Source organism: Chionomys nivalis, chromosome 13 (assembly GCF_950005125.1).
Source record: "Chionomys nivalis chromosome 13, mChiNiv1.1, whole genome shotgun sequence".
Lineage (NCBI taxonomy): Eukaryota > Metazoa > Chordata > Mammalia > Rodentia > Cricetidae > Chionomys > Chionomys nivalis.
The window spans coordinates 20337740-20354222 of record NC_080098.1 but is presented as its reverse complement, the minus strand read 5'-3'; the positions used below and the strand labels follow the sequence as shown (position 1 = coordinate 20354222).

The 16483-nt window shown below is 45.4% G+C and overlaps 1 protein-coding gene across 7 annotated transcripts in view; it reads right to left on the bottom strand.

Moving 5' to 3' along the window:
* Frmd4a (FERM domain containing 4A) overlaps positions 1-16483 on the bottom strand; it is a 581866-nt gene that overhangs the window by 20500 nt on the left and 544883 nt on the right. For all 7 annotated transcript variants that reach the window (XM_057787201.1, XM_057787203.1, XM_057787202.1 and 4 more), the window contains 2 exons: positions 5767-5900; positions 1422-1544 (listed from right to left, as the gene is read on the bottom strand). In XM_057787201.1, coding sequence (XP_057643184.1) covers positions 1422-1544; positions 5767-5900 — 257 coding nt within the window. The remainder of the gene's footprint in view (positions 1-1421; positions 1545-5766; positions 5901-16483) is intronic.

The window sequence follows — 16483 nt, the reverse complement described above, 5'->3', positions numbered from 1 at the left end:
GAGTGATAACCCAGAGACATCAGCACCAGGAACTTGACAGTAGGGAAGAGGAAGCGGCCTGACTAGGCGTCACTTTGTATGAAACACTCTGGTGTGCCCAGCAGGCCCTCCACCTGCACGCTGACCTTATTTTAGGAGTATGTCCTTCTCCAAGTTCCTCAAAAAACTAAAAGTACTTCTTTACTTTTCTTTCCCTTCATGACGGCTACTTTAGTTGTTGAGTATCTATGAGCGACTTCCTAGACTAAGTTAACTGGAGTGGGAAGAAGCTCCCTCAATGTAGGTGACACCATTCCATGAGACGGAGGAAGTGAGCGGAGCATGGGTGCTTAAGGCTCTCTGCTTCCTAACTGTGCGACCAGCTGCCTCTCACTCTGCCCAAGCCTTCCCAGTTATGACTGTATCCTCAACTGTGAGCCAAAGTAAGCTGATCTGCCCCCCCCCCCCCGCCCCCCGCTTTCCTCAGGCCATTTTATCCCAGCAACAAGAAATGTAGCTAATGTGCTAGCCAGGCTTTGCGTCGGTAAGTTGTCTTGAGTCTTCCGTTTGCTAGCTCATTAATCAGTAACTCTAGTCGGAAGAAATTTGGGAAGACCCAAGACCTGAATGTAAACCTGGCTTTTTGTTTCTCTTCAACAAGGGCCGGATACTTCGTGTGTTTATTTATTTTTTTCAAGATAGTGTCTTACTGTGTAGTTCTGACCATCCTGGAACTCACTCTCTAGACCAGGCTTGCCAGGGAAGTCACAAAGATCCGCCTGCCTTTGACTCCCGAATGCTGGGATTAAAGGCGTGAGCCACCACACCCAGCTGAGCTTTGATTACCCCCAAATCTGAATTCTCTAGTCCCAGCCCTCACCAGTGTACCACCCAAAGACAATAAAAATCATGTTGAAATAGGGCTTTTCCAGTTACAGATGACAAGCCCTGGCAGAGCAAACACAGGATGCAGCGTCCAGGCAGTGATTCTAGCAGCCACGTGACTTAAGATGGAGGGCAGACCCTTTTGCCTTTCCCCAGACAATGAGAACTGTGCCTGGAGATTCGCTTCTTCTGTGTTTTCTTCCACAGGTCAGGCATCAGGCAAGACCAAGTGTAACAAAGGACTGGGAGGTCATTACAAAGACAGGTCTATTTGTGTGTTATTGAAATATTCTCCCCAATCTTAACGGACAACTTGCACCTGATCTTCAGTATTAGATAAACAACGTCAACAGAGATCCACTGTGTAACACTAAGGCAATCAAAGTCATTTATAAAGAGAAGCCATATAGCAACTAGCAAGTTCACCCAAGAAAGGGTGAAAGGGAAAACACAGGCATTTGGAAACAATGAAGAGATTACACAGAACCTAGTAGCTGCAACAACTGGGGCGAATAAGGGTAACGCAAAAGGGGTGATGGAATGCCAGAGGAACCTACCTCTCCTTTAGGCAGAATTTTCTGTTCGTCAAGCTTGAAGGCTGTTCCAATTCTTCTCCGAACAATAGGTGGTTCCTCTCCTGGATCCAGGGGATATTCGACAGGCAGTTTGCCTGTGAGCTCCTGCGCGTGCAGAAGAGCATTCAGAGAGCTTGGCTAGGACACACATCCATCACCAATCTGATGCACAGGTAAGGCCCCTTAGCATTGAGCACTAAGCCTAAATAAGAATTCATGATGTAGCTGGACCTGGCAGTAGAGATCAGTTACTCAGGAGTCTGAGGCAGGAGGATCACAAACTCAAGACCAAGCTGGCCAACTCCTGAAACCCCTCCAAAACAAAACAGCCCCACTAAAAAAGATTTGCAGATATAGTTCAGTGGAATCGACCTTGTCCAATATGCCTGAAGCCCTGAGTTCAATCCCCAGTGCTGGGGAGGGGCAGGAGGAAGAGTTCACGTTACGAAATGTAACCTCTGCAAAAAATGAATGAGCAAATGAGGGCAAATGACACTCCTCTCTCTCAGAACAGATATGCTTTGGGCTCCCCTTCTCCCCAAAACAAACTTCACTTGGACTTTATAGTAGTCCATTGTCATTCATTTGCTGATCTAGTGAGTGTCTCCTGTAAACCTACCACATGTGACAACGGCCACACAGCCGGTGAGCAGCAATCAACACTTGTGCTTTGCATATAACGTTTTCTTTCATTGTTGTTTTGCTTTGTTTTTTGTTTTTCTCTCTCCCCAAATGGGTTTTCTTATGGAGAGTACTGTTTGGCAGATGCCAGGAAACTGCATTATCAAGACTGAATATGCTGACTACCGTTTGACACTGGCCCCATATACAGCAGCAGGCTGAACTTAAAGACAGTGACCTGTCCAAGTGTGATGTTGCAAACCTATATCCCCCAATACTCCAATATCCCCCAATAGTCCAAGCAGGACTACAAGTTCAAGGCCAGTCTTGGCTACACAGCAAGACCTTGTCTCAAACAAAAGCAAAACAAAACCCCTAACTTTTGTGTGAGAGTTTTAGTAAAAACTAAACATGAACAGACGATTTATTATATATACATATCCAAGAAATTCTGGAACTCTAACTGTTGTGGGCACAATGATAGTGAGTAGGTGACAGTTTCAACAGTGACCCTGGGCCAGCATAGGCTGCTTGAAGAATAACTCGGAATTAGAAGGCTGAGCATTAGTATACTACATCTGAGTCCCATACAGATTGGGTTCAGTCTGCAGCTAAACCACACTGTGGAAGCCAGATAGGAAGGCGAGAAGTCACTCTCCAGCACCGGGAGAGGATGGAGATGCCACTTTGTGCATTCACCAGGCACATCTGGGCAAGCACCAGCTCTGGCTCTCTGACCCCAAATCAAATGCTACAGGATGCCACAGCGCGTGGCTGTGATGAGGAAGAGCTCAGAAGTGTCCTTCTGCAACTCGTCATCCACAGAGAGCGGCTGTGTTTGGCAGCCCAGGCCTGAGTGCCCACAACAGGAAAAGTCAAATCGCAGGAGGCGCCCCGAAGCCCTTCTCATGATATGGCAGGCTGACTACACGGCTACACATGTCTATGTGGTATGTGTGTGCCCAAGCACCCCCTTCCTGGGCCTCTCCTGTGTTCACAGCACTGAATATGGCTCCTTGCACCTTCTTTCCTTATGGAGGCATTTTAGAATCTTACAGCAGGATGGTTCCCTGTTTGGATGACTGCCTCTGCAATATTCGGCCTTGAAAAAAATTTAAAAAGGTTCAAGTGTTTCTCAGATAATCATATGTTTATTCTGTGACTTCTTACCTGCTCCCTGCTTAGACCGTCTACAAATAAGAACCCGTTAATATTGTTGTTTTAATATATATAAATAACAAACTGTCAGGACTTCCTGTTCGGAAACTTAGGAAAAGGAAAGAGAGGTTGTTAACACTGCCGTGGAGTTGTAACTCTAAAGTGTTTGTGGTTTTTGTCTATATTTTTAAAATGGGGCTACTGATTTTCCACCATCTGCTTGGCAGGACCCAGGTCAAGGTCTCAATTCTCCAGATATTTAATCTGATTTCATAGGTAATGAGAGCCGCATGGTGGGGGAGTAATTTAATGCATGGCAGTGGGCCCTCTTGCTGTAGGACACCCGGGGCTCCCACACAGCCTCATTCTGGCTGCTCTTTTCCCAAGGGGCCAAACAGCATTTCCTGTTCCCTGAGCCTGGAGGATCTTCAAGCAGAGAGGTGATGGTCGTGGGGGTGTGGGGGGGAGGGCACGAGGCCCCTTTATCTCACATGGGTCAAGAGTGAAAATAAGCATACGTGCACAAGGCTTTGGGTTACTGCTACCTAAGTTATATTTTCTGTTCTCAAAGCTATAGGAAGTGGGAGCTTTTGTTATCCTTATAATGCATTTGTGCAAATTTTATTGTACGTGCTGGTCTTGCCTTGACATGTTTCTTACATGCTGTAATGTATATTCCTTCCTTGCTTTAGGGACTTCTTTTATTAAACACAAAACAAGGCTTTACAAATTATGAAAGGCAGACACCAAAGCCCAGACTTTTTTTTTCTCTCTCCTTCAAGTATAGTCTTTGTAAAAATGTTGCTAATATTCACAGTATCACATGGCTCATTCCCCCAGCCAGGCCCACGGCTTTCCTGATTTGCAATGGATTCGTGCTAATGTGGTCCTGCCTTGAGCGAGCTCCGGTTTAAATCAATCTAGACATAATTAAGCCAAGTTGAAATGTAATGTGATCTCACTCTCCGGCCCACTGTTTCGTTCTTCCTGCTGCAAAGCATTATTATCTGGGGGGAGGAGAATCCGCCTCCTGGATTTAGTTAGGGACCCTCTTTAGACTTGCCATTCAGAACTGTTTACCCACGGAGCTTTCGGTCACGGTCTGTGGAGCACAACCACTCCCAGGAGAGAAGCCCCACGCTGTGCTCACATGAGGCACATGTACATGTGTGTGCGCACACACACAACACACACATGCATGACCGTATGTGTTACGCTAAGAATGAAGCCTACAAGCACTGCTAACAAAGCGTTATGGAATAAACATTAGAGGGGAGGGATGGACATTTCAATAAATGTCGAAATGAATTGTGGGAGCCTCTACAAGCTGATTGAAATTGGGACCTGCCCCACATAAGGCTGAAGGAGACATTTTGTGTGGGGAATGGGGTGCATACACTTGCCATAGGTCACATGTGACGGTCACAAGACAACCCTTAGGTGTCAGCTCTCCTCTTCCAGCTTATTTGAGACAAGGTCTCTTTTGTGGCTCGTTACTGAGTATGCTGGGCCAACTGCCTCCCCTTTCGCCATAGAGATTACAGGCGTGTTCTACTCTGCCAGGCTTTTTTTTTTTTTTAATATTTATTTATTTATTATGTATACAATATTCTGTCTGTGTGCATGTCTGCAGGCCAGAAGAGGGCACCAGACCTCTTTACAGATGGTTGTGAGCCACCATGTGGTTGCTGGGAATTGAACTCAGGACCTTTGGAAGAGCAGGCAATGCTCTTAACCACTGAGCCATCTCTCCAGCCCCTCTGCCAGGCTTTTATCTAGGTTCTTGGGATTGAACTGATGTCCTCATAGTTGCAAAGCAAGTGCTGTATCCATTAAACCATCTCTCTAGCCCAACGCAATATTGCTTTACATAAAAGTTAAATGAATCACTATGTTAGGTCTATGGTTCAGTGGAAGGACACTAGCCTAGCATGCGTGAGGCCATAAACTCAATTCCAGTAGCACAAAAACAAAAATAAAAACAAAAAAACAAAAACCGAAAAAACCAACAAGCCACCTCCCCCCCACCAAACTAGGAAAAGAGTCATTTTTCATCAAGAAAGAGCTACAGAAACAGTAGATCACCATGTTTAAAGTGATTACTGTGTATCTCTTGCCTTTATTGATCTCCAGTGATGTTACATCACATCCAAAAAGACAAACTCTGAAGAAGCAAAGCTATCCCAGCAATAAACGGAGGCATAAGCTCCTGTGAAGGAAGACCGTGGTAGGCAGTGTCCTGTGAGGACATGTCCTGTGCACTGTGGTATGCCATGCATGGTTTGGGGACTGTTAAAGTAACTTGTCATTTAGCCTCGGGGTGTGTGTGTATCATTCATAAGATTCAGCTGGTGACTGTTTTCACTGACACTGGTGTTCCCTCAGTACCTTGCTTCTAACAAAGTATATCACTGTAGGTGCCTGTGTTCCCAACACTGGGGAGGGAGAGTGCTTGTTTTCCTGAAAGACAGTCTGTATTGTCTCCACCCTGTCTTTGTCCCTCCCGAAGATGTATGACATGATAAACAACACAGACTTAATTGCTTACAGCTTCCCGGAGACACAATCTCTTCAGTTCCTCCAGCCTCTGGCGCAGCGTCTCCTCCAGAGCTTCCTGCCTGGATTTCAAGGCAGCCAGCATGTCTTTCTTGGCCGACTGTGAGCTATCTGATTCCTGAGAACCTGTCAATAAACAGCAGGGTTACTAGGCCAACTGACAGGGGACATACATCTGGACCACTAATGAGTTTCACTGGCGCTCACACTGCGGATATGGGATTTACCCCGGGAATCAAGGAGCGTGAAGTGAGACAGGTGTGCAGTGTTCCAAGCATGAGGGGTGAATTCCAATACCACATGGAATATATAGCTACTTGGAGGGCTGGCGGGAAAGCTGACACTCCTGAACAAGAATGCTGTCAATTTGGATTATCTCAAGACACACCGCGTACCTGTTTTGCTCACACCAGCCAATTTTAATACAATTTACACGAGAAAGGGGGAAAGTTAAGTTCAAGTAGATGTTAGCAATCTCAATACAGGTTTAAATTTCCTTTTGTCTACTGGAAGATGCTGATTTTTGCTTAGTGCAAAGATAATATCTGTTTACAGTAAAATATCTGAAAACATAGACAGGTATAAATTCATTATGCTGTGTGGACGGCTCGGTGGATAAATAACCGATAAACTAGGCACCCAGAGATAACTATCAGGTTATGTATTTCTTTTGGTCTTTCTGCCAAAAGGGACACACACACGCACATTAGAATTAGAATTCTGTCCACTATTTTATCTCAGTGTTGTATCCTGAGAAAATTCTCTCCTAACGGATGGAATATAGTATAGAGGGATGCATACACTTCAAAAGACATACACATTTTCCATGCTCTCCTGTCTAGAATATTTGCATGACGATTCATTCAAACAGCAGGCTGCTAGGTAGGAAAACTTTTAGAAGGGCAACATCGTGAACCAAACAAAGGAAAAGTGAACCGAAAATGCCAACTGGAGGAATTTAGCTTAGATCAGAAGAATAGTTTCTGGGCTGCATTGTCTGGCTCCTGGCACAGGTTTCTTGTAGTGAGGCTAGTGACCCTTCCTACCTGGTTGGGGGTATGGAAAGCATGATGTCCCAGAAACAGCCTTCTCACACCACACCAGAACTGTTAGATACGAAGAGGTATTACTGAACATGCATCGAGGGGCTCAGCATACACCACCAGCAGCATCCAATCATCTCACACGCCTAAAAAGCTGGGTGTATGCCTGTGACCTCGGTGTCTCAGGATGCTGAGGCAGGGGGAACACAAGTTCAAGACCAGCCTGGGCTACAGAAAGTCAGCTCAGAGACTTCCATTAACACAGTTAAACGTGAACATCTCTCCAGCGAAAGGTGTGACGCCTTGCCTGGAACAAGCAGAGCGGTAAACAGATGGAGATGACTACTGTGGACCTGGATCCAGACGTTAAAGTTTTGAAGATGCCAATTTACCATAAATTAAGCAATATAAGAAACGCAATCCTAATAAAAATCCCAGCAGGACTTTGTGGCGGTGGAGTGGGGTTAGGAACTGCCTTCCCATGACAGGCAACCTTGGATGGTTCAGTGACCAGGTACTGGAGGCTGGCTCGATTGGTAAAGACGTCTCAGAATCCCAAGACATTAGAAGACTTCTATGCCTTTGCACTGAGCAGCTATAAACATGCTGTCCTATTCTTTGAGATCTCCGAGCAGGGAGCCCATATTCTCTTAATCCCCATTCTTTCAAATGATCCCTATAATCCGAATAATGAAGAATTATCAGCATCTAAGCACAATGCGACTCTGGCTCAGCCTTTGCTCTCTTCCTTTTCTGACCCATTTGAGCTTGAAATTGAAGACATCTATCACCGTAGGAACAAATCATCTTTGAGCATCCCCAGGAGCAAAGAAATACTGTCAGCTGTGTACTTGGGTACTATAATTAAATTGTATCTCATTTTAGTAAAAAAAAAAAAAAAAATCCACGGCCTATATATTATTCCGTTACAGACGCTACCTTCCAAGCTTTGAGTCATGCTGTAACTCTTTCCCGAGTTTTTGACATGCTTTCGTTGCAGGTGTCCAAATTCAAGAGCAAGCTACAGCAAACGCTTGGTCCTTGCTGAGACGCCATTACCTCATGGTTCTCACAGACTAAATCCAGATGTGCCTTTCTCAGGTATCGCATCACTGGATCTTATTGCAGGCTCCCCGCTTTCGCCAGTGGTTCAGATTTCTCATATCCCTGGGCCCACTACTTGGTGCTTATCAACGCTAAACCCTCCCCAGGCTGTGTACATCTAATGCAACCTGGAAAAATCATTATGAATCTTAATTGGGCCTCTTAGTACTCGCCACCAATCCCATTTGAAGACAGGAAAATTTAATGAGGCATTCTCTGCTCCATCCTCTAAAAAATTAATAAGAATGTAAAATGATACTGGAAGGAAGTCAGGCTTTAAAAACAGGCCTGGGGAAAACTTGGGTCCAAAAAGATTAAAGAATTTCTAGCACGAGTGAAAAATTCATCATTTTCCCTTCACCCCTGCCTAACCTTTCGGTAGGAAATGGTGATTTATTGAGTCAAATCGAAGAGCCCGTGATGTTCAGGAACGGCAGAACACACCACAACGTTAAATTTGGGGAAGCAAGCATATAATTTGTGGATGACTGGTCTGCTGTTATAGGATTAGTAAAGATCTGGCTTTGAGTAGCAGGATTCATTACTGCTGCCCAAATTATTATTTCTAATAATTAACTTAAATCTCAACCCACATAAGATGCACTAGAGAGCCTTGGCAGGCTTGGTGGCTCCTAAGTCTTTCTGAGTGTAGCTGGCACCCCAAATGCTGACTGGCTCCGCTGCACACCTTGAGTCTGGAAATTCCTTCAGGAGGAATACAGTGCCTGGAAACCAGGCTACCCCCTCTGTCAGTAACTGAACCAGGCAATTTTGGACACACGGGTTTCCATTTTCATGGTAACTGGACAACCAGGTAGATGGAAAACATCTGGATTTGATAAAGTCTAAGCCATTTGTTAGATGGGTAGCTCTTGAATAAGTCACTTGCTCTTCTATCTCTGAGGTCAAGAATGAATAAGATAATGCTCAAAAATACTTAGCACTGTGCCTGAATTAGGTAAATTCCTCGCATAGGGGTCGATCTACCACAGTGGTGTGGAGTTAGAGAAATCATTGAAATTATCCCCCCCTTCCATCAAGTACCCATCAAAGGTAAGAACGTCTCTCGACAGTTTGGCATAGGGCAAGGACTCCAATGCTCCACCTATAGAAAAATGCAATGGCAGATGGAGGATGTATCTAAAACCATGTTTCTAAGCACCAGGTCTGCAGGTCTGCCTCTGGGGCTGCTGCAGGTGATGTGGGAATGTGGCTGAGGACACTTGGTGGTCTCCGTTGGCCTCCATCCCATATTCCGCAAGCTTAGGGTGGCTCCATGTGAGCCTGTCGCATCTGAAAAGACTCCACTGCTGTCCTGCCTTGGAGGGAAATCTACTAACTGGAGGCAGGAGACCTGACGGCTTCTCTGTGTAAGAGCTTACACGATCTAAGCCTGTGGCTGGGACCAGTAGCTAGGATATATGGCCACCAAGAGGACAACTGGCCAAGTGCCTTGGAATAAGCCCACTGAAAGCCTCTCAAAGAGCACTGGGAGAAGGGGCCCATAGTTCTCTGTGATGCTGAGCAGCCTCCACAAATGACCTTTAGGTATCCCCTGAATTAGGCTCTTGCCTCTTAAAAGGGATAAAGAAAGGAAGCCAGCAAACCAGGCAGAAACAAGAAGCAGAGATGCTCTTTGGCTTGGCCACCACAACAGTAGAAACAGAATCAGAAAAATCTTGGAGCTCAGGCCAATGGGAGTTTCTCAAACTAAAAGTTAAAGACACACCAACGATGCTTTACCCTGTCCATCTAGTTTTGTTTGTTTGTAGACAAGGTCTCACTATGTAGACCAGGCTGGCCTTGCACTCACAGTGATCACCTGCCTCTGCTTCAAGGGTGCTGGGATTAAAGACGTGTACTACCACACCCAGCTGACAAAAATAATTTCAAGTCTGTTTTTGGCCTTGGGGAAGTCTGACACTACGATTTGTCCATTATCAATTATTTGAACCCATACATATTATACATTCAAGACCTCTTCAAGGTTATTATGTTAAGCCCACAAAACTGACAAAAACACATAAATCTGTCTTTGAAAAGGACAGTGACCGAGAGAGACATCGAAATTGTCATCCCATAGTCACTATTAAACAATATAAAGCTTTGGAGTTTCAACCTTCTGAGAGCCATCATGGGCCTCTCTGTAAAGTGACCACTTCACCAATCTTCGAAAATGCCTCCAAACCTGAAGCACCGATTATCTAATAAACAACTAATTCACGTGATTCCTTCTCAGCCATTAGCCTTCCCTTCTGCAAATTTTCTCAACGATACTTTATATCCAGTACAGCCTTCTTCTTCCTTCCTTTACCACCAAGGACGAACACTCCGCCGTCTCTGATCATTTCCTGGCTGCTGTTGCTGCTGCTGCCTCTTTGTTGGAGGGGGCATGCTTAATTACCAGGCATGCCTAAAGGGCCAAATGGGCCAAAGCAAGTGTCTGTGACTGTGGGTGCTAAATAGACTTAAATGGAGCTGTTTGTAAGATGAACAAGATGGGCGAAGCATCTCTACTGTACCCAGAAGAGTAAAATGTCAGAATTTATACACTGAAAAAACCAACAACCCAGTAGCCAAGGGCTGCCTGGGAAGGGATGAAGGGAAATAGTGAGTTGGCGTTGAAGGCCAATGAGAACAGAGGTGAGATGAGCATTTCTGAAAGATAAGGATAATGCATGAATACCATTTTCGGGGTGGAGGGTACCAAGCAACACTCTGACTTACAGGAAAGGGTATTCAGAATAGTCTTTGGACAACAGAGCAAGAGCCTACAGTCTGCGTGTCTAGGGGCTTCCCAGAACTGTGTGTTTCAGCTACTCACTGGCTCTGGGATGATGGGGAGCAGGTTCTAGAACTTCTCTGAGTCTCAGTTTCCTCCCCTATGAACTGGGCCATGAAAACAAGCTCTTCAAATATTGTGAAGATGAAAAGAGATGATGCCTGGAAGATTCTAGAAGGAAATCCAGAATATACTAAGAGTCACATGAATATTAGTTATTTTCTTTTATTAAAAAGGCTTTCTGGCTTTTATTATGGGTTGGCATCTCCATTTCAGAATGTTCCATACTGTAAGAAAGAGAGAGCACGGAGCAGACCAACAAAGAAATGAAGAACGACGGCAGATGCAGCCTTCTTAGTTCAGGAAGCTTGGGGCAAAAGGGAGGGAAAGTGGGGATTTCTTACAGCTACATTTCATTGTCTCTTCAGAGAAGCATCTCCCCATGGTGGCCTAGGGAAGCAGAGGCTGGATTCAAGCTTTGCTCTGTGTGGCCTCTTTGGTTGCTTGACTGGAAAACTCTGTGAGGGTGGGAGGTACCACCCCGAGCTTCCATCCATCTCCCCAGCAAGCTCCTTCCGCTGTCCTGTACACTCTGGTCTCGGAATGGAAGAGAAGGTAGAAGGAAAGGAAGCCAATGGGGGTCTTCAGGTCTCCCAGTTCAAGAACAGTCCTCAGTGCTGCCCACTAGAGGAGTTGGAGACAATCAAATCAACAAGGATGGGAGATACTGTGGTAGCCAGAGAAGGCACCCACAGCACAGGGAGCTAGGGGACTGACTTGGTTTCTTGATGACCACCCTCCCCCGGTTTGAATTTTTGAGACAGGGTTTCTCTGTGTGGCCCTGGCTGCTCTGGAATGCTCTTTGTAGACCAGGCTGGCCTCGAACTCAGAGAGATCCACCTGCCTCCCTAGTGCTGGGAGGCACCCCTAGTCACTACCAGATGATCACTTCTCTGAGGAGGTTCAGCCTCCGTCTGATTGACTGCTGAGGAAACCAACTGTCAGGTAAGTTCCCTAGCAATTCTTTCCTGAGTCAGAGCTCAGCAAGTCTCTACTTGGATGAGAGAAGAGTGAAATTTGGCACTTTGATGATCATATTTATGATCACGATCCCCTAACACGACAGATTTGACTGAGATAGGTCACTGGTGGGACAAAGAGCTGATCATCACCAAGAAGACAATTATTTATATGAATACATTTAAAGACTGGGTCTCTCGCTCAAGCTGGCCTTGAACTCTGAGTTTGCAACTATGACCTTGATCCTCCCGCCTCTGCCTCCTGATTTCTGACATGAGAGAGATGAACTTTAACACACTTGGTTTATAAGGTGCTGGACAGGATTGTGGGCTTTATGCCCGCTAGATAAGAGCTCTAGCCAGTGAGCTGCATTCCCCAACCCCAGGAAGATAACTCTTGTACAGACAGGGCAAGACAAAAACTGTTGTTCAAAGAAAGTCATTTTCAGTGGGCATTTGGGGATCTTCAGAGGAAGCCAGCTGACATCATAGACATTACTGCAGACATGGGACTGATTTTCCACTTTTCAGCTGGGGAATCTAGACTTCAGAATGGTGGCATCTGTGTATGGGAAGACCACAGGGGGAGGGGCAGCAGAGCAAGCAGCGGCTCTTTCTTGGTGAACATATGGAAGGATCACCCCACTAAACTGTGATGGAGACTTTGTGGCAGTCATTCCAAAGATCCCCAGCCAGTCGGCACCGGATATGAGTTCGCATCCTGCTGAGGAGACACAGGGAACTGTGCATCTGTTTTCACACACAAATGCTGATGACCGGCCTCCCTGAATCCAGAAGGCGGAAGGGGTGCTTTCCTCTTTGAAAGGAGGGGGACATTTAACACAAATAGTACCTACCCCCTCCCAAGAAATCTGTTGTCGTAAAAGCAAGGGAAGGAAATGACTGCCTGTTTTGGACTTTTGGGAGAAAATGAAAAGTTAAAAAAAAAAAAAAAAAGAATGAAGCCAGCCAAGTCCCAGCAGATCTGTAGAAGCTGTGAGGAAAAGTTTTGGCAGGTACCCAGGAATAAATATGGGGAAAGGGGTTAGGCTCCCCTTTATGATGAAGAGATATTTATTTCCCAGACAAATCCTCAGGGATGAATTCCTTGCATCAAAGATGTCCTAGGAGACCCTGTGATATAATGCCACACGGCAGATGGCAGGAACAACGTGTTTTCTCGACAGACCAGCTCTGTGAATTCAGCGTCTTTCCCAACATGAACAATGTATGCTGGGAGAACTTTTCATCAGTCTTGGATATTTTACAAATGGCATAGCTTAGTTCAGAGTTTACAGTTCAGTGGTGAGACCAGAGCTCTTTACAAAGCAAGCATCTTTTGATGGAGGCTGGGCTTTGGGATGATTTTGCTCTCTGTGCAGATTCAGAGGCACTTTTTGCCAAAAGGGAAGAATATAAATGCCATTTAAAAGGGGGGTGTGTTCTGGGGTAGGAAGGGAAGGAGGTAAACAGAGAGACAGTCAGTTTTTAAAAGTTAATGCAAATTGGGCGGTGGTGGCGCACGCCTTTAATCCCAGCACTCGGGAGGCAGAGGCAGGCAGATCTCTGAGAGTTCAAAGCCAGCCTTGTCTACAAGAGCTAGTTCTAGGACAGTCTCCAAAGCTACAGAGAAACCTTGTCTCAAAAAAACCAAAATAAATAAAAAATAATAAATAGTTAATGCATCTGGTAAAATATCTAATTGAAAGCATAACTTGGGAGTAATGCATATGACTTCCATTGCCAGCTCAAGACCCCAGGGAACTGATCTTGCTGGCTCTAGGGCTGTTGTCTATTGTAACATGGAGGTTTGGAGATTAATTGCAAATCTCAATGACCCTTATTCTGGGCTCTCACCAGAGATGGGGAAGTTGAGCACGGAGTTTGGCTAAGCAGAAACAGAGTGCTGTGTCTGAGATGTTGCGGGGAGATCGCTCTTCCAACGTTTAAAAACCTTACCACTTGAAAACCGTGCACTAAGACTGTGTCAACCTGAGTTCTCTCTATCAGGCAAGTATTCCATTACTAGTAACACTCAAAGGCAAGAAACATGACCACAAAAGTGATTTTGTTACCCCCACCCTCCACCAAATAGAAGTGAAAGGGGCCACCACTCCATTTTCCTCTCGGGCCAGACCTGCTCGGCTGAGCCCAGAAACATCCATTCTAAAGACAGTACTCTTGAAGCCTGCCCAGTTTCACAGTCCAGCATAAACAACTTCTTTGGCAGTGCCTGGGTTTTGTACCCAACAGCAGAGCCGAGGTTATGACCAAATTTAAGGCCTCTGGAATGCAGTTCATCTTGGACCTAAAAGGAGAGGCACCACGCAGCTAATAGAAAACTCTAAAAGGCCAGAGAAAGATCCAGGAAGGAGACAGACAAAAAAGAAATGATGGAGACCAAAAGAAAAATACTCGACAAAATGCACTGCTTGATTTATACCGGCACATGCAGTGTGAGCTGGATACAGCTACAAGCACACAGCCGGCAGGCGCCTAGATTGTCTCTCTGTGGAGAGAGATGTCAAATAGCTGGCATTGTCATTTTATACTAGTTATTAATAAACCTTCTTACAATGGAAGGAAGTGGTTGCATTCAGAGAAGGAGAATGTGGGAATTGTTTAATTATGAAGGTGGACTGGTTCCTGGCAAGGCAAGGGTCAGGATTGAACACAACATGTTTTTCCTAGAATAAAAAGTGTCTGAGCTGAGGCATGATAGCAGAATGTGGGGTTGGGTGGGGCTTTAAAACCTCGGTTCCATCATCATAGTTGTCATGTTCTTGTTTGATCAAACAGAAGAAGACTCAGCTGCCACCGAATTAACCACACAGCCAAATTCTTACCCATTAACTCATTATACAATTTCGTTTGGTGGTAAAGGGATACTTCAGGCCTCTTTATTTTATTAAAACAAAATCAGTGTCCTGTATTTTCATTTAAGAAGGAATGCCAAGTCTCTTTCTCTTCCTCTGCCCTCCCAACACACACACACATACACAGAGTGGACTATTGGTGGCTAATACAGCAAGTCACAGGGCCCTGCACAACACTGGCTATTTCCTAAGTGGGTCTGTGTCATTCATTTTAAATAGCCCGAGAGCAAAATACTCTCCAACAATCCCTACACTTCCACTGAAGTCCTGACTATTCTGGAAAGACAGATCCCTAAAACAATGCTAACACAAACCTTAGACTCTCACTTCCACACAAGCTATGAAAAGGCCATGTGTCTCCAGCGACAATGACACAAATACAGTTGTTTTCGTTTTGTTTGCCTCCTCCTCATCCCCTTCCCACTAACATTTCAAGTAATAGGGGAAGGGAAGGGGGAAAAGACCCCTTTGAAGAGCCTGCAAAAGATTTGGGATGGGCCTTTTGTTTTTCTTTCTTGTTCAGGGCTGGGGATTAGAATGAGGGCGTTAGGCAAGGGTTCCACCCACTGAGCTATCCCCTAGCTCATATCGAATGAGAGAAGGCGGGCTGGGGAGAGGGAAAGAACAAGCTCTAAAAACAGCTCAACTTAATGGATGGTTTGAATTTATAGCTGTTCCCTCAAACTGTATTTGAACATCTTAACAGTTTGTTACTTGAAGCCCCATGTGAACAAAATGCCATAGCCAGAGCCATCTCCAAATTTGGAGGAAAGAGCTAGGCTCTTACAGGTCATTGTGACTAAGTGCCCCCCATTCTCTCCTGGTCTGGTGATCATCAGCAGATTTCCTGAACCCCTACACACGTAGAGTTTATACAACACAAACCTGTAGCTCTGACCTGGATGGAGGGCACCACCTTGTGGGTCTCCACCAGGATATGAGCCTACGGTTTCCTCATGGCAGCTCCTATGTAAAATGTCTTGACCCCAAACTTAATTACTCACAGAACCACGTGTCCTCTTCATTTGGAAATGCTAGTCACCACCCCTCCTGCCCCACTCACATTAATGACTCAGGGCATTGGTGGGCATGAATTTTATGACTTTTGTAATGGCTAACAATGGCATTCCTTTATTTATTTAGCATTAGAGGCCTCAGATACCAAGAGCTGGACTTCCTAGCAATTTCGAAGGCACTTGCACATCCTTACGTAGGAAAACGGCCTTTAAGGTTACTAAGACCTGGAACTATTTTATTTTGTATCCACAGACAATACTCAAGCTCTTTTCAGAGACGCCCATGTGTCTTTAAATGCTGTGTATTTTACCTCCTTTCCTAGTTGTGACTCAGGCCAGTCCTGCACAATTGAGTTCAGAAACATCCATTCAGCAGAAGGCGGTCCTTGCAGCACTCAAGGTTCTACAGTCCAGTATAAACAAACCCTGGCAGCACCGACCGACTCCTTTGGTAATGCCTGAGGTCTGGGGGAGGGCTGTGTCCAACAGCAGACCCAAAGCTGTGATCAAAATCAAAGCATGATCTAGCATCTCTTAGGAGTTAAGATGAATGTTTCTACCAGGGCAACGTGACAGCATTGTTATATGGTTCGCTTATGCATGATGTTGCGGTACAGGGAGAAGGAAACAAATGGAAACAATAAGGGTTGGCCGCCATTGCCCCAGGGGCAGTATTGGAAAGGGCTGAGGGACCCATACAGGTGACCTCAAAAGGTCTAATACCAGTATGACCAAGAATGTCAACCTGACAGCAGGGTAGAGATGTTCTGTCTGGTTTGAAAGACGCTTGGATGTCAGTCCTAGTCATCAGTGTGGTATCACTTCTACCTTAGAGGCTTGGGGCTTCTGTGAGGAAGAACATTGGTGGG